The sequence below is a fragment of the Sinocyclocheilus rhinocerous genome, unplaced genomic scaffold (genome assembly GCF_001515625.1).
Source record: "Sinocyclocheilus rhinocerous isolate Xijiao unplaced genomic scaffold, SAMN03320098_v1.1 scaffold263, whole genome shotgun sequence".
In the NCBI taxonomy this organism is placed as follows: Eukaryota; Metazoa; Chordata; class Actinopteri; order Cypriniformes; family Cyprinidae; genus Sinocyclocheilus; species Sinocyclocheilus rhinocerous.
In genome coordinates, this window is record NW_015645086.1 from 903,479 (window position 1) to 928,048 (window position 24,570).

Sequence of the window (24,570 nt, forward strand, 5' to 3'; positions counted from 1 at the left end):
AAGGTTAAACATTTTAAATATTAGTATTTTTCTTACACACACACCAATCATTTTGCTTCAGAAGAATGAATGGATTTGTATGGATTATCATCATCTTTGCTTTGTTTTTGTAGTGTCAGGGACATGCATTACATGGATTCACAGAGGTGGAAAAAAGTAAAATAAAAGAAATTTGTGGTCATCCAAAGAAAGCGAGTTATATACATCTGGGATAGCTTGAGGGTGAGAAAATGATGAGAGTGAGAATTTAAATTATTGGGGGGCGTATCACTTTAATGGCACATGAAAATGTCATGTGGTGTTACTGTAAAAAAAAAAAAAAAAAAAACTATTACAGACCAAAAAGTAAAATACAGTTCTTACACATTATTTTAAATACAAATTTTAAAATACATTTTTAAACTAAATTACATTAAAACAAAATTTTAAAACATTTTTTATTACAAATATCATGAATTATCAGTTAATCAATTATCATTAAATTGTCTCTGCACATTAAACTTGGATAGAAGTTTTGAAACGCTTAGAACAAAAATTACACTTTGCTTTTAAGTAACTGGCTTTTTAATGACTAGGTAACTGTGTCTGTCACTATAGGCGAGCTCCAGCAGTCTTCGCATACCTTAAATGCTCTGTGCTCAGCTATGTGAAACATGGATGAAGTGGCTGAATGATGAATTGATCGCTGATCAAACAGAATTATTCCCCGATCCAATGGGATTAAGGGATTATGGAGCAGGCATAGCCGGAAGGGAGGGGCGTGTTGAGTCAGCCTGGCTTCCCACCATCTCTCTCTTCCCCACTCTCTCTTCATTATCCCGATCATCTGAGATTTGGGGAAGAAAGGGGGTGATTCTGCATTGAGAGGTGTAATCCTCCTTTCTCTCTGAGGGTGTGATTGAAGTGAGGGGCAGATGCTCAGGGTGGACACTTGAAAGGGGCTTGTTACCCGTGCAATGGTTTGGCCTCATTGATTTTAGCCATGGCATAGATCTTTTACAGCTTCCTGCCAAATAAGGTTAGCTCAGCCAGCTTGTATTACTGTACAGCGGTGCCTGCAAGTGGAACTGAGTGCAAACTAACCACATTTAAAGCCATTATAAGTGTGGAAGACTGTGTTAAATAGCACCACTATTTCCTTATGAGTAATTCACTCATGCATGGGGAATAATGACAATTTGCACTTTTGCATGCATTTCTAGAGCTTGGGTTTATGCATTGGAAGATGAAGTGTGTGCCATTTGGTTTTCAAACACCCTGAACTCTACTGGTTGAGTCAGAAGTAGATATTTGACCACTCTAATACACAGCAATTTTAAAAGCAACACAGTGTAAGGATCAAATTACATTATTATTATTATTTATTTATTTATTTTTTGTTCAGGTCTATTAATTTATTTTAAAATACATTAAAATGTACACATACATCTCATGAGTCAAAACACTAGCGATGCACCAAAATTTCAGCAACTGAAAATATTTGCAAAAATGATTTCAGCTAGATTTGGAGGGCTGAAATAATTGACCAAAATGGGGATATTTAATTAGCACTTTTCCAATGACATGCTTTGATGTTGTCAATGCCTACTTCATGTACACAACGTGAATAATCTACAACAATAGTGAGAATATCGATTCCTTGTTCACAACAACATACATTTACCTCAAGAAAGCCAATGTCCATCATTAGGTAGCTAGACAAAAAAATGAACTCTAGAGAGGAGCATTTTGTTAAATATATGCACTATATTACATATTAATTAGATTTTAACTTAACGTATGTTTGAATAAATGTGTAATAAAAAGTTATTACAGCCACCGTTTAAATGTTGACACTTCAACAACAAATTGGAGTAGAAAAACAATTTATATCATTAAAATGTTGATATAAAAACTGCCTTATGTGCAATTTAAATGTTTATATGCACTCAGATATTATTCGATTTTAATAACTTTATTTTAATTATTTTCAAAAAATAATTTCAGCGCATCACTACAATGCACCCTAATGATGAACATGTTTTTAGTTTGTATTACAAGTCATTTTGATATTCTTGCTATAACTGACCTGATATCATAATGAAGAAAAAAGCATTTTTTTGACTCCGCAAGATTAGTTTAGGTTGTAAAATGTCATGTGGTGCAGCTTTAGGAAAACTATAATGCATTCATTCATAACACACTCTCTGGAAAAAAAAAAAAGAGTAGAAAAGCTGTCACTATGGCAGTACCCTTTCAAAAGGCACTAATACAGTACATATCATTTAGGTACTAATTTGTACACTTTAGGTAGAAATCTGTACCTTTAAGGTACTAAAATGCACCTTTTAGGAGTAAATAAGGCACAAAGATATAGCTTTTGAAAGGGTACTGTCCCAGCAGCAGCTGCTTTTCTGAAAGTGCACCGTGGCGCTTTCAACATTGCGCTATATTTGAGCAGTCCGACATGTCAACTTCAGACTCAACCAATAATACACTACTGGGGTGGGATATGTTTGGCTGAATAATGGCAGACAGGGAAGTGTTTGGGATAATATCACTGATAAAATACAATATCGTTTCTATTTCCAAAACAGCAGGAGACCTATACAAAAAAATATTCAGTCACATTTTTGAAAAATCTAAATTGTTGTTGATATACTATATCATATTATCCTGCTTAATGCATGTCACTTCAACTTCGATGCTTCAAAATCTTTACTTTCAGTAAGACATGCAATTACAATAATGGGGTGAAGCTAGCTGCACAGATGGACTAGCTGTTACCATCTGCACTGGGGTCTGTGAGCAATTAACTAACTAGCAGAGGTAAACAGATAATGAACTATACCACTGATCCATGACACCAGTGAAATCTTAGTCGTAACAACAACTTTTTGCATGCATCACAGACTCCAATGTATGAAACTAAACTCTAACAATCCAATTACAGTATACTTCAGCAATAGATGTACATAAATGTACACAGTTATAGATTATAATGTGACTGGAATCCTCTCTTCTCCTCCTTTAGGCTACTGTCCAGCAAAAGGTCGTTGTCCATCTCTGGTACAATTGCTTTGCTTCAGTAGTCACAGCTAATATCCTCTCACCCAAACAAATATGTGAGTCACTGTGCGGATGTCCACAGATAAAGCCAATATATTGTCAAAAGGACCCCAGGTCAAACCCCCTCCAGTGGCTTGTAACATTTCAGCTAATGGATTAGGCAAAATGAGAGCAGATGCAGCTGTCATGTCAGGCTGCCTGTCTGTGGCACAGACCTGGCTTACTGTACTTATCAGGAGCCATATTTTGTATGGCTTGGCAAAGCTCTGCGGGGGAAAAAGGCAAGTGGCGCATGTCAAATCGCCACATTTATAGTTAATCCAGAATGAGTATTCGGTCATTATTTTACTCATGCTTATCATGACGAAACCCATATAGTGTCATTTTATCTGTGAAAAAAAGGAGTTAAAAAAAATCTTCAAGCAGCTCTTTTTCATATAATGAAAGTTAAGCTCCAAATATAACACCCAATATTAACATAAAAATCATCTATATAATTTATGCACTATGTTCCAAGATATTTGATAGAAAAAGCAAAATTCAAGTCATTATTCAGTTATAATCTTCCCTTTCAGTGAGCTGCTACTTTAAAAAAATGTAAACGAGTCAGTGATCGAATTGGCTCACAAATCAGTCAAAAAGACTCATTTACAAATCAGTTCAGTTTGTTTATGAAAGTCATCAGCTCTTCAAAACATGTTCAATTTTGTTCCATGTAAAAAAAAAAAAAAAAAAAACATTATTGGAACAGCATGAGGGTGAGTAAATAATAAAATGAACTATTCTTTTACAGAGTCAAATGTCACAGGAAAAGAGAAATAAAACAAAAGATGAAATGCAGCTGATTTTACAAGCGAAGAAACTGGACCACTTAAGAGTGGACACAAGAAAAAAAATATACAAACAGAATGAATAGTTTAGTCTGGTGTTAGATCGGAGAAATAATTTTTTATAAGCTATGCTCTCCAGATTCACCAAAACCTCACGTAAAAACTCCATACATGGCCTCCACAAGAAAGCACACTTATGTCACGGCACGTATGCACCACTGAATATTTTTAGCTCAACAACTTGCCACACTTGCTATCATGGAGAGGAACCTCATTGTGTGTGTGGGTCGGTGGGAGACAAAATGACAAGTATGTGTGAGTTGGAGACAGTGAAAGTGTTTTCACACATTCACTTGCTCAAATAAACTGAGAATAAGCAATCACCCTGCACCCCAAAGAGATCATGCTAGCCACAACTGTCCTCGCCTGTTAGCACAGGCAACACCACCACACGCTTCTTAATCTCTGGCCCTGTAAGGCCCTCTGTCTGGCCCCAGTCAAGATTAAAAATACAGGAAAAGCTCACTCTGGCAAAGTAAACACAACCGTGCGCTAATAAAAGGGGTTATTTATGGTCAGGGCACAGCTAGGATGGATGTTGGCACACTAGCCTAGCATTTGAGGTTTAGCTTTTCAGCAGGGCATTGAGAACAGACGTGTATAAAGTCAAAAAATATATATTCAGAAGATCATCTCTCTTAAAGAAAAAGTAAAGTAAAAGTAAGTTTTAATTTTAGTAAATATTATATGTAGTGAGGTTTTATTGGCATAGTAGTGAAATGGGAGAAAGCTGGTGTATGGAAGCTAAGGGTTGTTAGTGTAAAAGTGTACCCAACAGGAGGAAAGGAGAGGTATGCAAGGCCTTTTACACATGTGACCAGAAGTAATGAGAAGTCCCGGGTGGGCTTTCTTTTAATACACACACACATGTACGCACACGCACACACAAAGACAACACTGGCATGGTTTCACAAAGGCAACAACATTATTTCAGTCTTCAATATACAATTCTAAATGTAGGAAATATATGAAATGTAGTGAATTAGCAAATTTAAAGCACATTTTTCCAGTGCAAAACTCTGTCACAATGTTAAGGTATTCTGTGTGATTTTTAGCGAGTTTCTATGTGGTTGCTAGAGTGTGAATAATAGGGTTGGGATTTAAAAAAAAAAAAAAAAAAAGAAATTTTTCCGATAAAAATTGCAATTGCAATTTAAAAATGTGACTTAATTTTTTTCCCGGGTTTGCTGTGCTTGTTTGTATGTCTGAACAATTTGCAGACATTTTTTAATAGTTCACTGTGAAATAAAAAAATATATAACAAATGACAATATTGTACAATTTAATTTTATTGTACAACTGTAAAATTACAATTTAAATATTAGCCAATAATTTCTTCTTTTTCAAACGTTTCAAACCATTACGCTTTTATTGTGGCAGAAAAAATGGTTTGGCGCATGTTGCATTTTCAAATGCACAATATAAACGCCCCAAACTCAGAACACATGCAGAGATGAGTTCATGTTAAGCAGCATTTACTGTGAAACGAGACACTGAAAACACTGGATCGCGTGTAAATGAACACAGCGCCACGCTTCACTCTGAAACACGCAGCAAATACATTTAATTAAATCACATCCTTTGGAATTTGATAATAACACTAAGTCATATTACAATTTTGGTTTTAAAATAATAATGGAGGTAATAATAGAATACCCTTGTCAAAGTTTTAAGAGGTGCTCTGTATTTGTGCTCTTGTATACAGCGGGTCGTGCTGACCTGAACTACAACAATAAAAAGAGCACGCCGATTTCAAATCTCTTTTAGAGCTTTCATCTGTTTGCCAGACTTATTAGTGAGCATCTGATCTTCTAACCCATCCTCAGATAACTCGCGGTATGACCCACAGCTTTTGAGGAAACTGACCTTGCCACGGCAGCACTGGCATGACATTAGAATCCAGAGAGATTTATCATGTTCTTTCATTTTGCTCCTCAAGGCTCTTTCCACATTCCCACACATCCTTGTAAACACTAAATATTATTTATCTACTTTCCATTTTTCAGTTCTGGTGTGTATAACCTTCTATGTGTGCGCTTGGAAATCATAACTCAGGTTAAGAACATTTAATTAAATCACATCCTTTGGAATTTGATAATAACACTAAGCCATATTACAATTTCGGTTTTAAAATAATAATGGAGGTAATAATAGAATACCCTTGTCAAAGTTTTAAGAGGTGCTCTATATTTGTGCTCTTGTATACAGCGGGTCGTGCTGACCTGAACTACAACAATAAAAAGAGCACGCCGATTTCAAATCTCTTTTAGAGCTTTCATCTGTTTGCCAGACTTATTAGTGAGCATCTGATCTTCTAACCCATCCTCAGATAACTCGCGGTATGACCCACAGCTTTTGAGGAAACTGACCTTGCCACGGCAGCACTGGCATGACATTAGAATCCAGAGAGATTTATCATGTTCTTTCATTTTGCTCCTCAAGGCTCTTTCCACATTCCCACACATCCTTGTAAACACTAAATATTATTTATCTACTTTCCATTTTTCAGTTCTGGTGTGTATAACCTTCTATGTGTGCGCTTGGAAATCATAACTCAGGTTAAGAAAAACAATGACAGAAAAACCACGGACCAAAAACGTTCAAAATGTAAGGAAATAAAACAGAATATTGGAAAATGAGAATGTCTGCTTATTTCAGGTTTTAAACATCCCTTTACCCAATGACCTTCCAGTTTTTTTTATTTTTTTATTATTATTTATTTTTAACAATTATTTTTTAGAGATTGCTTTCCCAAAAAATATTTAAATATTTTAGAGCTGAACATGACCAGTTAAATTCATTTTTAACAATAAATAAATAAAAGTTACATGACTTTTTTTTAGATTTCATTCATTTCTATGGCTTGTCCTGGCCCGGAAACCACAATTTTTAATTGCCTAATATGTCAAGGATTCATGATCCCTGGCATTTGTATAGAAATGCAAGCCTGTGCGTGTAAAGAAAAGCCTGACATCTAGTCCAAACTGATCATCTTTCGCAATCAAATTGATCCAACCGTTAACATGTATGACTTATTTAAAATCTCCCTGCATGTTCTAAACTCATTCTAGGGTGAAAATATTATGATTTCACAACACTATACAATAATTATGTTTTTTCTTAGTGTTTCTTGGCTGAAGGATAAAACAGTGCAGATGTACCAGATCACTAAAATGTCAAGTTCAGTGCCTTATGGCTAAAAGTCATCTGAAGCTTTTCTGCCACACAGCAACAGACCATGACCTCCTAAAATACACACTCATTAAAAACTTGTACCTCACACCTTCCTCTCTGAACACCGTTTAATAGAGCTTTAATGAAGACCAAAAACTTGGATATACTATGCAATCTTTCAGTTTTCGTTCAGTGACACATATAAGTTGATGACACAATGCTGATCAAATCGCTAGAACAAAACTGACATAATCAATATCACAAAACACAAGTTTAAATTACATACCAAGAACAGTATTTTAGGCTATTCATTTAAATGAGAGGGCCAGCCCTTCAGGATCTATGTCTGCTACCACCTGTTAACCCTGGCCAACACCCTCCAGACCTGTGGTTTCACGCTACAACCGTCCCGTTCTGCTCCACACCACACTCCCATAGAACATGAGGTGAGGGGTTAATTTGATATTGTGCTGAAGGAAACTACAAAGCGGCGAGCAGATGGCCATCTTTGAGCAAGGTTTCTACTAATACAAGAAAGCCAGAGATGGAAACAAGAGAAGCATTTCTGACCTAAACCGCAACATTTTTGGCTCGACGTTCACATCTTTGTGCAAATAATGAAGAAGATAAAACAGTGCAAATGTACATGTGAGTTATCCTGAACCTTGATGTGTTCCTCTATGGGTAGATATGGAAAAAACAAAAAAGGGATGGGTCAATTCAATTGAAATTTTAAACTGAACAAAAATCTGCACTTACGTTTACTTTGTTGGTCAAATACAGATGAAGACAGAAAGTATGAAAAGTGCAATGGACAGTCAGATGAAAGTCCATCGCAGTCTTTCCCACAACGTATCCCTCTGTGAGATCTGGCAACAAAATAACATTTGCTTGATGTGAGAGTGTGGGAGTATTTGAACAACTTCTTCACATTTTTTTTCCTAATGGGAGGAGGGGTGATGCCATCAGCCACACATTAATTTGTATGCAGTTATAATCATGCTACAATAAGTTTTTCAGAAGCTACGAATCAAGTTACAGTTTACAGTCAAAATGTTTGCAATTTTTACAAAAAAAAAAAAACTTTCAAAATTCAACAGTAAAATCTGTTGGTTAACTGCAAGTTACCTTACCATTGAAAAATGTAAATGTTTAACAGGCCATTACATGTAATTTTACAGTAAAATACTGTAGAATTGATGTGTTTTGTAGGTAACAGCTAGGCATTAAAAAAACTATAGTGACTATAATAATATTGTTTCTTATATTTGTTATCAGTAATGCACATTAGGTGTTTTGTGTTACATTTTATGTTATTTAGTTAATGTTTATTGCATTATTTTACTGTCATCTGTGTTACCATAATAGTCTTTTTCCTTTGTATGACCCTGTGAACTGTCAATATCCAAGTATTTTATGGACAGACCACTTTCATCAAACCGGTTTAATTGTGTGGTTTATATTTAGTGGTCGACTGATATATCGGCCGATATTTGGCATTTTTTAAATATCGGCATTGGCCGATAAGTTTTCCTGTTTGGCCGATGCGTTCGAGGCGTTTATTTTGACGTTATTTTTTCCGGAGTTATTTTGATGGTGTGACAGACTTTTATTTTGACAGCGCTGACAGCGGCAGCGCCTGAGCACACAGTGCTCACATTCTCCCTCTTGTTCGCTGTTGTCGTTAACAGTTCTGTCTACGAAATGAATGTGGACAGGAGGATAGTTCAGCTTCACTGGAGAATAAAGATGCGCAATCGACAAACTTTAAACTCGTGATTTCAAATTATGCTGCGCTTTATGCATTTGCCCACTGCCATATTCATGTCTTTTCCACATGCTGTATGTAAAATGAGTTTTACCTTGGCTTTATTTGAAAAAATATGATTCCCAAAATTTTGGTGGTTATTAGTACATTTTAAGGTATAAAGCAGATTTTGGTACTTTAGGTTGGTAATTTAACATTATATCACTTAATGAATGTAATGGTTCTTGTAATGGAACTTAATGGTTGTAAGTTGTAAAATATACAGGCGCCAATATGACATCCAGTGAAGCCTGAAACATTGCCAACATATTTGTTACAGTGAATTTCTGGCAAGCACAGCTGTAAGTCTTTTTTTTTTACCAAAAAATAAAATAAAAGTACTTACACACAGTGTCTGTTAGTCCAACTGCACAAAAACCAGACTAATTTCAATCAGACCTAATGTCATCTATTTCAAATTGATTGACTGTGGTAAATGAATAGACGCAACATGTATGATTATGGAATTAGAATAAATCTTGATCTCTGGGGACTCTTATTTAAAATTCCCCTGCATAATCTAAACTCATTCCAATATGAAAATATTATGATAATCACACTTCACAATAAATATTAAGCTGCTTTGTGTTTCTTGGCTAAAGCATGAATCAGTGCCGATGTACCAGATCACTAACAGGTCAACTTCAGTGCATTATGGTTAAAAGGCATCTAAAGATCTCCTGCCACAACGAAATATACACACAGCCGAAGAATGCACCATGAGGCAACAGATGCTGGGAAGCAGATTCATGACCTTCTAAAATACATACTCATTAAAAACCCTTGTACCTCACACCTTCTTCTCTGATCACCATTTAACCGAGCTACAGCGGGTTTTTGTGTATTTAAGCTACAGTCTTCATCGTGCTGGATTCATGCTGGATGAAGCCCAGCTCGAATTGCATTATCTAGGTCTGTTAGTCCGACTTCACGAAAACCGGACTTGGTACAATTTCAGTCAAAATAAAGCATTCACATGACATTTTAAAAAGACTGATTTTTGCTTAAACCAACTGAAATCGAACATTTAAAGCATGTAAACACACTTTTTGACAACTAGTCCAATTAAGCACAGGGAGTTTATGTATCAGAATTACTGTTAAAAGTGCACTCAGTAACTTTTTGTTTACTGACACCTACTGGCCTGGATGTATGAAGATTTACTAGCTGCTGCTGATTTACATTGAAACAGTTTATCTTCTGTTGCTTACTTGATGATTTGTAAAGTACTAGCCAAAGGCTCTATATAAAGTAAACATGTTATTAGTAATAGTAGTACTCTTAATGCAAGGCTGGTTGAGTGAAGTCAACATGGCAGCACCTACTGTATGAAGGGGTGGCCCACTCCATGTAAAATAAAACAACTTTATCTAAAAAAAACTATGTATACATATAAATCATTAAAACTTTTTCTAATAAGCACCTTTATTTTTTTATTTATTTACTTTTTTTGTGCGTGTAAACCATTTTAATTTACCAAAAAATGTCTGAGTGCACTTTAAGTGCAGCTAATCATGACAGCAAATTTATTATGGTGATGCATCTGCAAGCCAGTTTCATGTTTAACCTGAAACACCGAGTTATAAATATACTGTAATTCGATATATACTAGTACAATAAAACAACTCAAATATGACAGTCCAAACAATTTCTTTCCAACTGCAACATCAGAGAGACTGAATGAGCTCCTCCAACTAAATAAAGCTTATAACCAAATCACATACACAAATGTGAGCATTTAAGTGGAATGTGAAATTATACTGAAAAAGACACATAGACATTTGGATTTAAATGGTGTTGGCAACTTTTGTTTAATTTGTGCCCGTTTCATTGATTAATTTCATCAGTAACGATCACAGAAAGTGCACTACTGCGAACTCCAGCGTCCACATTAATAACAGGTTAAACCGAGCACGCAGCAACATAAAATATAAAGCCCAAATCAGTTTTTAAACCAACAGTGTTGTTATTTCCTTACCTGCATTTAAAGCGTTGAAACCTTCTTCAGAACAAAACCGCGTCGCTTTGCCTCCCACAGACTCGCAGTGATTTGAATCCCGGTTAATCCGCACGAGAGAAGAGACTTTCAGTCTGTAAACTTCACCGGGAGCGCGACTGCGTGTTTGTGTGTGTGTGTGTGTGTGTGTGCGTGTCCCTCGCTGTCTGTGTCCACGCAAAGAATGATTTCCTAAAAACTAATAAGTGAAATGTGTCCCTGTGTATTTTTAAACGCGCAAACTCCGGGAAGCCCGTCTCTTGTCTCTCATCCGCGGCTCTGCGTGTATTTGGTGAGGAATAACGGGAGGTGAGCGTCGGTTCACAGTAGCGTTATTGTCCGCTAGTGCGACCCGGCGGCCGCGGATGGAAAAGGGCTGGGCTTCAGACATCGCCTATCCACTCACAAGAGACGAAAACAGCCATGTTTATTCATCTAAATGCTTTCAGCGATTCCGTATCTGCGGGTTGTTTGTTTGTTAAAAACAACAAAAACAGACATTTGTTGTTAGCGTAACATCAAAACAAAAAAGTTGTTTTTGTTATATTAAGAGAAATGTAGGCTATTTATTTATTTATTGAAAGAAAACCTTATTTTCTAACTTTTGTTTGTTAAAACAGTGTAGTCTGCATTTGTTTGTTTGGTGGTTTGTTTGCCTGTTGTCTTCATTCGTTGAATCTTGCTTCTGGAAGAGAGTTCAACAAACAAACAAAAAACTATCTATCTATCTATCTATCTATCTGTCTGTCTGTCTGCTGCTGTCCGTCCGTCCGTCCGTCCGTCTGTCTGCTGCTGTCCGTCCGTCCGTCCGTCTATCTATCTATCTATCTATCTAATCGTTCTTGTTTATTTCACATTCAATTAAAGCATAAAGCTTTGCCGCTTTAGCTCATAACACACACAATGTAAAATGGAAGCCTCATTCAGTTTCATCTTTATAGAGGGGATGACAGGGTCAAAGGTCACATTTGGGCTAACTATCAATCCAAACAAAGCTTTTCGTTGAATCTTGCTTCTGGAAGAGAGTTCAACAAACAAACAAAAAACTATCTATCTATCTATCTATCTATCTATCTATCTGTCTGTCTGTCTGCTGCTGTCCGTCCGTCCGTCCGTCTGTCTGTCTGCTGCTGTCTGTCCGTCTATCTATCTATCTATCTAATCGTTCTTGTTTATTTCACATTCAATTAAGGCATAAAGCTTTGCCGCTTTAGCTCATAACACACACAATGTAAAATGGAAGCCTCATTCAGTTTCATCTTTATAGAGGGGATGACAGGGTCAAAGGTCACATTTGGGCTAACTATCAATCCAAACAAAGCTTGAAACTGAGAGGAAATGCAAACAGCGTAGGAAACAAAAATGGCAGGATATTGTAAATCAACTTATTTATTTGGGAAATTTAGTCATTTTCCACCTCTGATTGCATCATTTTAAACATTCTGCCTTTGACAGTATTTCAGAGAGAGTGTATATATGCTCATGGTCCCACAGATGGTGGGTGTGTTGAGTAGGTGTTTGTTTGAGTGGGTGTGTCTGTGCGGTGGGAGTTCACAGTATGCCAAAGAAAGAACACACAAACACATTCATGAAAACACACCCAAACGCGCCACACCTTTCATCCAGCATCACCGCCATGCGACCAATCCCTCTTCACCTCACAGTGGGCATCTTAAAATACAACCAATCTGCTGTCACCTCTGCGTATGCCCCATGGGCAGTCTCCTCCACACCTTCAAAGTAAACCAACATCAAGGCCTCACTCTTTTCCACAAACACATCATGTTTATTTGACCATATCAGAACAATTTCATTGCTTTGAAAATCACAGTGTAGTGGAGTATATTTTGAATACATGTGTTACAGTTACGGACACTTTCTGAGTACATAATCAAAGGTGACAAAGAGACCTAAAGCCAAGATTGATTTTCTTTTACACACACACACACACACACACACACACACACACACACACACACACACACACACACACACCAATATACTCTTTACAAACCTACTTAAAATGGAATTTACTTAAGCTAGCATAACCGGACTGAACTAAATTCAAAGGTCAAACGCACTCTGTCAAACGCCTAAAGATAAAAAAAAGGGATTAATTTCACCTAAGACTTGTAATGCTGACTACAACCAGAAGAGTACGCTGTTGTCAAAATATTCAATCTAGTATAGCCTACGATTTTTAAACAGTAGGCTATTCACTTTGTCTACCTAGAGACTATAGGGAAGACTTGGACTAGTCTCTTTTTACTCCAGTGAACATTTCCCAGGGTAGGTATGAAATTAGGTAGAAAAATTTAACACTTGAGGAAACTGAAATTGAAGATTTTAGATTTGAATTTAAAATGTAAATGTTAAAAGCCTACATTAAGTTTACATGTTTCCATTTTAAGAACATACGTCATATGTAAGTTGCGATAATGGAAACTTACAGTATGAAACACAAAACAGTCAGTAAAGCAGTAAAAACTGAAAATCACCATGACCATTTATATTTATTTAAATTATAGTGATAATGGTGATGATATGAACATGTTTTTGCGTGTTTGAATGTGATGAAAGTTCTCTGCCTTGAGGAACTGACCTTTGACCTTCTGTGAGAGAGTCTATTTATTCCTCTGCAGCCCTGTTTTTTCTTACACACAGAAGCCAAAAGAAGAGGAATCTGCAAACACAATCTCTATTTGATGTAACACCTGTATGTGGAAAACACATGTAACTGAACCACCTCTGAACTGACCCTTTTCTAAACCCAGCCTTGAAAATCTTTCTGACCAATACTACCTTGACAAATGCTGTCTGACAAACATTATATCTTGTCAAATGTGTGTGTGTGTGTGTGTGTGTGTGTGTGTGTTTCCATACAATGAAAGTCATTCAGGTCCAATGTTGTTTGGACTCCAGCATTTTTAAAAACATTGTGTCATGCAGGTTTGGAATGAAGGTAAATGATAACTTAATTCTAAAGTTTTGGGTAAGCTATCCATTTAATTATCCATTTTTTGTACATGCAGCTCATAAAGTTTCCCTCTGACAAATAACAACTAGTCATATTATCTGCAGCAATATCAACGTAGGCCTATGTGGGAATTATCTGGATGATTCCAAGAATCATCATGGCAAACTATGTCAAGTCAAGTCAAGTTTATTTGTACACAGCGCTTTTCACGATACAAATCATTGCAAAGCAAGTTTACAGCAAATTAAGTTTCTACAATATTTAGTAGTAGCTTATCAGACTGACTATGTCAGTGTCATCTCTTGATGTCTTTTCTTCTGCTCATTTACTCACACTTTGCTCTATGATTATGCTGGATGTCATACATTAATCACAAACATCACACAGTCCACCCACAGTCCATGCAATAACCGTTTGATCAAAAACAATGCACACAAGACTGGGAAACACTTTCTTTTATATAATAAGCTCTAATCTGATTGTCTTCAGGGAGTAAAAGCTTAATGGCCTTTTTTATCAGTCTGTCTGGAAACAAAGTTGAGTTTAACAAGGCTGTTGAAGATGAAATAATTGTTTGTGAAGATTAAAGTTTGCAAGGTTAGTGACATCAAATCTATATTCAGTTTGGTTTGAGACTGTAATAAAAATACAGTAAAAACAGTAATAATGTGAAATATTACAATCTAAAATAACTGTTTTCTATTTGAATGTTTTAAAATGTAATTTATTCCTGTGATGTAAAGCTGAATTTTCTTCATCATTACTCCAGTCTTCAGTGTTACATGATCCTTCAGAAATTATTCTAATATGCTGATTTGATGATCAAGAAACATTTATTATTATCAATGCTGAAAACGCTATTTTTTGTCATTTTTGTTAAAACAAGTATTTTTGTAGAAACCTTTGAATATTTTTGTAGAATTCAGGATTCTTTGATAAATAGACAGTTCAGAACAACATTTATTTGAAATGGATGTTTTTGTAACAACATAAAAGTCTTTACTGTCACTTCTGATCAATTTAATGCATCCTTGCTGAGTATTAATTTCTATAAAAAGTATTAATTCCTTTAAAAAAAGAAAAGAAATAAAATCTTACTGGCCTCTAACATTTGAATGGTAGTGTATATATGCATAAATCTATATGCATCTTGTCTATAACAGACGTTTAATGGGAGGATCCATTCTGACAACTTACTACATATAGTGACAACATGCCCCGCTGCTGTAACATATACCTACCCTGAGAAATATGCACTGAAGTAAAAAGTGTAACAACTCACCTATGTTTTTATACATTATAAATATATTATTTTATACATTGTTTTAAAAACCTGCACAGATAGGATTATATCAGAAAATGCAGAAAATATTAGGCCTATATATTAGGACAAATATTTTAATGTTTTATATCAGTTTCTACCAAACAGTTACTGCAGTTACTATAAACCATAAAGAATGAAATGGGATCTCTCTCAAAGAGCTTTCAGATTCTTCCTGCTATTTGGTTTATTTCATTTTTATGGTAGGCCTAGTAGTCAATAAAACCCTCAACTTCCTGGACGTTCAACAAAAGTTGTTGTTGATGAACAAAGACAGACGGCAGTCAGGTGTGTACTATTCAGCGCAAAAGACAAATAACCACTGTTAAAATCCTAATTGTTATTTTGAACGAGCAGAGAACAAGGACCCTCACCTTAATCACGTGACGGTGAAGGAGCGCGAGGCGGAGGTGGGCGTGTCCTCGCGAGACTGACTGGCGCTCACCTGGGTCACTACTGTGAACAATCCGAGTGGTCGAGCAGTGCGCTTTGACGGAAGTAGTGGACACGCAGAATAAGGTGGACGAATTCATGGCTTCACCTCTGAAAGCGGGATTCCACAGACTGGAGATCCAGAAAACTACATGGGATGTTCCTGACCGATACACCTCACTCAAGCCCGTTGGCTCTGGAGCCTATGGGACAGTGTGGTAAGGGGGCTGTTACGCTGAATTATTATATGCAGAAAGAGAATTACATACGCAAACGGGGGTTTATACTGTACATGTAAGGGGGATTTCTATATGGTATATGGCAAATATATATGTTAAGTGGGACTGAAAGGGTTTATATATGTTAAGGAGGTTTATAGGCTATGACTAGGGGATATATGCTAGAGTATGGAACTGATTTGTAAAATGCAGTGGCTGAAGAACCCTAATTATTTTTGACTATTCATGTTGAAAACAGTGGTATAGACGTATTAATTCTATGTATTAAATTCGCTTAATGTATTATTATTAGTATTATTATTTTACTTAAAATCCAGTGCTACACTTTACTGTTACTTGTGTTTATTATGCACATGTAATACAAGTAACATAGTTGATATGCAATATGTGTCTATGACATAGATCTGAGACTGAGGGAGCCTTGGGTGAAATGAACACAGATGTGAACTCACATACCTGAGGGGCAGGTTTCAGCACGTTTGCTGATAACACAGAAATTCCCCCAAAATACTGACACTGTCTCAATCAATAGCTTTCTTCTGTCATGAGCAAAGTCTTTTCGACAGTTGATAATGAATGACAGTTGATATACGAATAAAATGAAAAGGGTTATGTATTGTTGGTTGTATGGTTATGTATTATTTTCATTTCATATTTTACCCTTTGTATGTAAGGAACATGCTTTAAATACCACATATGTTTTGGTATTGGAATTATATTATGATGTTTTTATTTTTTCCAACTCTACAGGTAAAATCTGACCTATATTTGAACAAGTCATGGCACAAGAACAAATCATGGCCTTGATCTTTTCAGCATGTTGTGCTATATCATTTTTTATTTTTTTTGTAAATCTAAAAATAAAATTTGACTCAAAATATAAGACATTTTCTAAGATTGAAAGATTCAGTTCACACGTACTGCCCTCTATAATGGGGTACAGTAAAGCTACATGCTGTTCTGTATAAAAGACCTCTTGGATGTAATTTTCTCCTAAAACACTACATTGCAGCTAAAACCACAACACCTGAACACATGCTTTACTGCAGCTAATTGTTTTGAGTGCAGTAAGTGGGGCACAGTGGATTTACAAATGTGCAGAATGGTACTATATTGTTTTTATTATTATTTCAATATGCATGATCTAAAATGCACATCATCTAAAAGAAACATTATACATAATTTCTCATCAATTATGTGATAATACCAAGGTTTAACTCTTAGTTCTGTAACATTTCTTTATATCAAAATTGTGACTCCAGTATAATAATGATGATGAATGAATATAATGAATATAGATTTTATTTTTTTAGCTGTATGACGTACAATAGTGGGACTTGCATGCCATCTCTCTAAGTTATCTGTGAAACTAATTTTGTGTTAAATGAACGTGTGATGAGGTTTCTAATGGGGGTTAATGATAACTTGTGTGCAGTTCTGCAACTGACCAGAAGACAAAGGAAAAGGTGGCCATTAAAAAGCTATACAGACCATTCCAGTCTCTGATCCATGCTAAACGCGCCTACAGAGAACTCCGGCTACTCCGTCACATCCAGCACGACAATGTAAGTCTCAAATTCCCAAGAGGAACACAATACACCTAGACCAGACTTTTCATCAAATATTGTAGGTTTCTGTATTATTTACATTGTCTTACATTTTCTTACTGTCTTCTTGACAGCCTTTTAATTTATGAACTTTCATTTATCATTTAGACCAGAGCTTTATTTATGTATGTTGTTTTAATAGCATCATAATCCTTCTGTCATTTGAAAGAGAATGAAAAGATTTCACGATACTATTGTTGTGAAAGCCCCCCTTTATCTTCTCAAACCGGTTTCTGTGCTTAGTAAACTATATGCCTGACCTCACACTGCTGCTTGTTTAAAATAGACTTTTGGTTGAGTAGCAAGAATAATTAATGCTATATTTTATCCTCTTTTCAAATCCCAGACCAGTTAAGTCACTGGCATTTCAAATTCATAATTATTTTTAACAGCATTAAGTTTTCCAGGGCAAAGTTTGCTTTAATGATTTTTAAGCAACAGCAAATAAACAGCTGCAAGCAGCAATTATGGGGTTAATCACAAAAGTGCAATATATTTGATAGGTCTGAACAGACTTTTGTAGTCAAGACACCTCTTGGTGGCAAGTTTTTGAAAAATACTTTTGAAAAATCAATCAGTTAGATAAAATATTCATTTTAAATACAATTACGTTAGTAAAACTGGGTCTGAAGATGATTTGAAGATTCGACAACCATTACAGGACGAGTAGCTAAATAACAATACACGAATCCATTCAAATGTGTGAACAAGCATTTGATAGACATTGAAAAATTGTTAATCATTTTACTCTGCAAGTCCTTATGGAGCCCGTAAGGGGACATAGTAATGGAAAAAATATCAGATGGTAGGAAAAAATAATATTTCAATACTTTTGCATTCTCTAACAAAAGTTTGCATTCTCCCAAGAAATGTTGTGTTCGCTTGCAAAAGCATTGAAATATAGTAATATCTCCCATCTCATATTTCCATAATATGAGTTGCATTTTGTGAGCGAACACGACTTTTGCATTCTCTCCTGGAGTTTCTTGGGGGAAAGCAAACGTTTTGTGTACCAAGACCAAAGTTTTGTGAGCAAAAGTTTGTGAGCAAAGTTTCTCAGGGGAACAAAAATGTCCCCTTAGGTGCTCCATAAGCCACAGACATACATGAGCAAAGAATTATGACTTTAGGGTAAGATATTCCAAAGTTATACATTTGCGCTTTGACCAGTGGATTGTCGCCTAATCAGTCTGCTAGTACTACTATGATAGTTCTATGGACTACCATTTACTTCCTAAAATGGGAGAAAGATATTAAAAACTGACAAACACTATATGTGCCATTCTTCCATCATTGCCTTAAACTTAACTTGTCATGCTGAATAATTGTGAAATGAATCATAACAAATCTTTGCAATGCAGAGACCAACCCTGAATGCAAATATATGCTTCTTTCTGTAGGTGATCTGCCTCCTTAATGTCTTCACCCCTGATTCCACGCTGGAGAAATTTGAGACTTTGTGAGTGTCAAGATGAACAAAATGCATTCCTGTGCAAAAATTGTACGCTTGTCATGACAGGCTGAAGGATGCAGTGTATGCATGCATATGTGTGGATGTATTTGTGTGTGATTGAGACAATGTGCTCTATGCAGAAGTTTTTTTAAATCTCAGTTTCAGTAAACAGAATAGAAAAACAATATTGAAACGCTTACATTTTCTAATGTTTTTTGCCCAGCTATATGGTGATGCCGTTTGTTGCTCAGGATCTTGGGCACATAATGAAGAGGAAACAGTTAACCAGCAAAGTCATCACATACCTGTTCTATCAGATACTGCGAGGACTCAAGGTCTGCCTTCATTCTGTTCATTGAAACTTTGCACTGAACTTACGTTCTGGATGTTTTCGATAGATGTCATACACCAAGTTCCTTGAACACCATTATTGATGATATTGAATTTTGATTGATATTGCATCTAAATAGTAACTGATACTTTTTTCCTTAGTATATCCATTCTGCTGGGATCATTCATCGGGTATGTAGAACAAATCTTATTTATATACTAGTGTTCAAATGCTTGAGTTCTGTAAGATTTTTTTTTTTTATGTTTATGAAAGAATTCTCTTATGCTCAAAAAATACAGACTGATTAGGCGACAATCCACTGGCCAAAGCGCAAATGTATAACTTTGGAATATCTTACCCTAAAGTCATAAAATCAAAAATACAGAAAAACAGTAATATTGTTAAATATTATTCGAATTTTTTTCTAACTGAAAATATTTTAAAATGTAATTTATTCCTGAGACGCAAAGCTAAATTGTCAGCATCATTACTCCAGCCTTCAGTGTCGCACGATCCTTCAGAAATCACTCGCTTATTTGCTGCTCAAGAAACATTTCAGATTATTATCAATGCTGAAAACAGTTGTGCTACTTAATATTTTTTGTGGAAACTGATAGTGTTTCCCTGGGATTCTTTAATGAAAAGAAAGTTCAAAAGAACAGCATTTAGACTGCATAAATACTGATGTCTTTACTGTCACTTTTGATCAGTTTAAAAGCATGATTAAATGCAAATGTTAATCATGAGATTACTACAAATAGAGGCTATGATGTGTCTTTTTTAATGTTTTTAATAAATGTTAGTTTCATGTATTTACTTCACAATATGGCCAAATTCTGATTAATAGGCCTATTGGAATATTCCTGTGCATGTAAACACAGTCGCTGATAGACATGATGAAATTAAGGTAATCACTGATGTCTTGTTTCAGGATCTTAAACCTAGTAACCTTGCAGTGGATGAAAACTGTGAATTAAAGGTAACATAACAAAGATAAATATAATGTTGATAAAATGAATGACCAGCAGAATAATTTTTACAATATTGCAAATAATATTACGGACAAATGTTCATTTGTTTCACTCCTGAAACCTTTCGACACTTCTTGTCCTTTTTTTTTTTGTTTTGTTTAACTACTATGTGGCCTATACTATGTGCTTTCTTACACTCTTTGTTAGATCCTGGACTTTGGACTGGCAAGACACACTGAAACTGAGATGACAGGCTATGTGGTGACTCGCTGGTACAGAGCCCCTGAAGTCATTTTCAACTGGATGCATTATACTCAAACAGGTGACCTTTGACCCAACACGTTGTGTACAAGGTGATTTAAAAAGTAAGAGGTTGACTATTTTTTATATTGTGTGTTTTGTGGATGGGTCATATTCTGTTCTGCTGTTTTGTTGTATCTTGGAACATACCACTAGTGTTTTGTCACTCAGTTCTGTTCTTCTGTTCTCAGTTGATGTTTGGTCTGCTGGCTGCATCCTGGCTGAGATGATAACAGGAGAGGTGCTTTTCCCAGGCACTGACAGTATCCTTTCTCTCTCCTCACTTTTTAAAAATATCTGTTGACCAAAAGAGTGCCTATTCTTTAACGCCATGTTAAGGTATTGACCAGCTGAAGAAGATCCTCAACTTGACAGGCACACCAAACTCAACGCTTGTTCAGAAAATGCAAAGCAAAGATGTAGGCAAATACCATCAGACCAACTCTTACTGTCTGTTTTAGGAACGTGTGAATCTTTTTATGAGTCTATTTTTCATTATTGTATTGATGGGTTTGCAGGCACAATCATATGTCCGCTCACTTCCAGTCCAAAAGAAAAAGGCCTTCAAAGAGGTCTTTTCCGGTATGGATCCTAATGGTATGTCCACAACTCCTAAATCGACTTCAATTTCATAAATATTTTTAAAAACTAATAGCACTCAGTAAGTATTATCTAACAGGTTAACAAGAATAGTTCATCCCACAAAATTGAAAATTTGCTGAAAATTTACTCACCCTTAGGGTCATCAGGTGGATGATTTTGTTTCTTCATCAGAATAGATTTGGAGAAATTTAGCATTCCATCACTTGCACACCAATGGATCCTCTGCAGTGAATGGGTGCCGCCAGAATGAGAGTCCAAACAGCTGATAAAAACATCACAATAATCCACAAGTAATCCTCACGACTCCAGTACATCAATTAACATCTTGTGAAGCGAAAGGCTGCATGTTTTTAATAAACAAATCCATTATTAAGACATTTTTAACTTCAAATCATTGCTTTAGGCTAAAAAACAAGTCCTCTACCATTGCTTTCTCCAGTAAAAAAGAAGAAATATGCACAGATTAAGCACCGTTTACAAGCAAAAACAGTCCAGTCCATTTGAAATGACTTGATGGATTTATTTCTTACAAACACAGAGCTTTTCACTTCACAAGACATTAACTGATGGACTGGAGTCGTGTGGATTACTTGTGGATTATGGCAATGTTTTTTTTTAAAGATTTAGTTTTGGCATTTTTGTCTTTATTTGATAGGACAGTGTAGATTTTGACAGGAAGCAAGTGGGAGAGATCGGGGGTGGAGCAGAATCGGGAAATGTCCGCAAGCTGGGACTCAAACTCGGGACACCCAAAGTGCAAATGCATCATATGTCGGCGTGCTACCCTCGAGGCTATCGGCGCCATTGTGATGTTTTTATCAGCCTTTCGGACTCTTATTCTGATGGCACTCATTTGCTGCCGAGGTCCAGAGAGTGGGTACATTTTCAGCAAATTTTCATTTTTGGGTGAACTGTTCCTTTAATTATCTTGTCACAAATGCATTTGTGTGATATTGCATTGGTTTTGAATGAGGAAATGTCACCCTCTAGTGGCAGACTAGTACATTAGCTACTATATTACTATGATAGCTGTTATTATTATTATTGCTTGACAAAGCTTTAAGCATTTAATACTATTCTAAACTCTCAAACAAGGCTTTGTAAAGCCAATAATAGCGTTTGTCTTGACAGGGTTTCCCATCTGATGCATTTTATTTTTTTTTTACTGTAATTTAGCTTTGATGTAATGTGTGTTCCATCAACAGCCATCGACCTGTTGGAAGGCATGCTGGTTTTAGACCCGGAGGTCAGACTTACGGCAAAAAACGGTCTTTCGCATCCATATCTTTCTGAGTTCCATGACCCTGAAAACGAGCCTGTGTCTCCTGCATATGATGATTCCTTTGAGAGTCTGGATCTGGCTGTCAGCGAATGGAAGAGTGAGAGCATATGCATACACACATATACAGCTCTATCTTATTTAACATTTGACGCTCTGGCATTCTGTTTAATCTGCTCGGAAACATTTCTAAATTCTAATGTTGGTCTTGACATCATTTATATTTTTAACGCTATTCTGCCTTTTCATGTCTCACAGGTCTTATCCACATGGAGATCATGACATTTGACCCAGACAACCCCAGAGTGACTGCAACATAATACCTCATATTCACATCAGGAGAACAGCACTCCAAAGAATTACAACACTGATGAACTATTGTTTGCTTTTTTTGTCAAATGCCTTTGGCAAGACATCTTTAAAACCTGTTGTTTTCAAGAACAGTTCAATAGATATCACCCTTTTTTGTTATCAATGTTAACTAAATAGATATTGACTATGTCTAAGTGTGTAAACCAACTTTTAAAGAATTTTTAAGAACTCAAGTATTTTAAGATAATGAAGTGAGGAAAGATAAAAGTGTAAAAAAATAAAAGATTTTTTTGTGGATGCCTTTGTTCTTAATTAATATTATATTGTACTATATTATATTATACTGATGTTTAATATTAACTATTATTTATTGTATTTTATAACAAACAATCGAGTGTAATTAGATGTACAGTCAAATTTACATTTACCATTAGGGGGCAGTATTTGGTAGGTAAAGTTAGTACTTTAAAATTACCTCAAATCTCCATTCAAACATGCCAGTCTGCTTTGAAGTTTCCTGCCTGCACCGGCAAAGGAATTTATTTTGGATCTGCTGGATGACAGTGTAGCAAAAAGCACATTTGACCTGCTCGCAAGGTCTTCACTCTGATAAATCAATCAGCTGCTTTCGACGGAGGTTGGTATCTCTCACAGGACAATTGCTATCAGGTTCATCCACTTAAACAACAACAGAATTGTCCTTTAAGGAGTATGAGTAATACTAACTGACCTGCCAGCTAAATCCTCATTGAATGGAAGCTTAGTTTGCCTGTTGTAACCTGATATTTTGGCACTGCCTGGTCAGGTGTGGTTTTTAGGTCCTATGGGAATGCGTTCAAGTAGTGGTTGGGTATTTATCTGTTTAGCCAACAAATGTTTAATGTGTAGTGTACTTTTAACAGTGTTATTTAACTCTCTGAAGAGTTGGTACTTTTGTTGTCCTCATGTTTTCTGAGTGTTGCACCTGTTGCCCTTTCTAGTCTTGAGGTGAACGTCACAATAAGAGTGTCTTTTTCCTCACCAGCTTCACTTACTAACAGTGTAGTCAATATTCAGAACAGTGGTGGATCAATATGAGTGTTTCATTTTTCAGATTTAAACCCTTTTACATTTGTTTCCCACAGTCTCAAATAGTTGGTTACATGGATCTAGAAGGTGAGATATTAGATAAATGTCCTTGTTTCCCACTGTAATATTATTTTATGCCTATTCTTAATTATTTGTATTAATTACTGGCCTTACAGGTTTGTCAATTACAAAAACCAAAGTACTTAAAAGAATACCGTGGTATTACCATGGTACATTTGTTGAATGTTTTGGTACTTTTTTGTTGTGATCCATGTTATATGGATGCTAGCTAATTTGTCTTCCATATGGATATTATGTTTGCTAGTGTGAATTCAAAATATGGGTCAAAATTATCAGGATGAGATGGCAAAAAAATGGCACATTAAAAGAATGACATTTTTAAAAAGAAAACCTTATACTAAGTAGTTTGGCATGATCTTCTATTATTATTTCTTAGAAGAAAAAAATAATTTTCACAAATTAAAGTAATTCTCATGTGTTGTGACTAACCAAAAATGTAATGACATTTACGAATTAATTCGCAACATTCAAAAAAAGTAACCATAAAAATATATTTTTAAATCCTTTTGAAAGTAATGATAAAGATGTGTACACTCACGTATATTTAAGGTGTAAGTCAAATATGTTATTACTTTTTACACTACATTTTTAGGGTCATTAAATGTAAACTTTTCTTGAAATTGGTCTAAAAGTTTTTCTAAACCATAAAGAACTTTACCCCCCCCCCCTTTTCTTTATTGT

General features: G+C 35.7%; 2 protein-coding genes across 3 annotated transcripts in view; one reads left to right on the forward strand and one right to left on the reverse strand.

Moving 5' to 3' along the window:
• Positions 1-11,290, reverse strand: part of LOC107705653 (plexin-B1-like) — a 96,373-nt gene extending 85,083 nt beyond the window's left edge. The window contains exon 1 of the mRNA XM_016509045.1: positions 10,898-11,290. The gene's annotated coding sequence lies outside the window, so the exon portion shown is untranslated. The remainder of the gene's footprint in view (positions 1-10,897) is intronic.
• Positions 11,291-15,695: 4,405 nt separating this feature from the next.
• Positions 15,696-24,570, forward strand: part of LOC107705698 (mitogen-activated protein kinase 14A-like) — an 18,129-nt gene continuing 9,254 nt past the window's right edge. The window contains exons 1-12 of one of the 2 annotated variants that reach the window (XM_016509105.1): positions 15,696-15,863; positions 17,320-17,449; positions 18,892-18,950; positions 19,168-19,279; positions 19,437-19,466; positions 20,207-20,254; positions 20,454-20,568; positions 20,738-20,809; positions 20,886-20,965; positions 21,065-21,143; positions 22,355-22,528; positions 22,687-22,917. In XM_016509105.1, coding sequence (XP_016364591.1) covers positions 15,745-15,863; positions 17,320-17,449; positions 18,892-18,950; positions 19,168-19,279; positions 19,437-19,466; positions 20,207-20,254; positions 20,454-20,568; positions 20,738-20,809; positions 20,886-20,965; positions 21,065-21,143; positions 22,355-22,528; positions 22,687-22,748 — 1,080 coding nt within the window. In that variant the 5' untranslated portion in view covers positions 15,696-15,744 and the 3' untranslated portion in view covers positions 22,749-22,917. Of the gene's footprint in view, positions 15,864-17,319; positions 17,450-18,891; positions 18,951-19,167; positions 19,280-19,436; positions 19,467-20,206; positions 20,255-20,453; positions 20,569-20,737; positions 20,810-20,885; positions 20,966-21,064; positions 21,144-22,354; positions 22,529-22,686; positions 22,918-24,570 lie in introns of those variants that run through there. The other variant, XM_016509106.1, reaches the window with a different exon arrangement.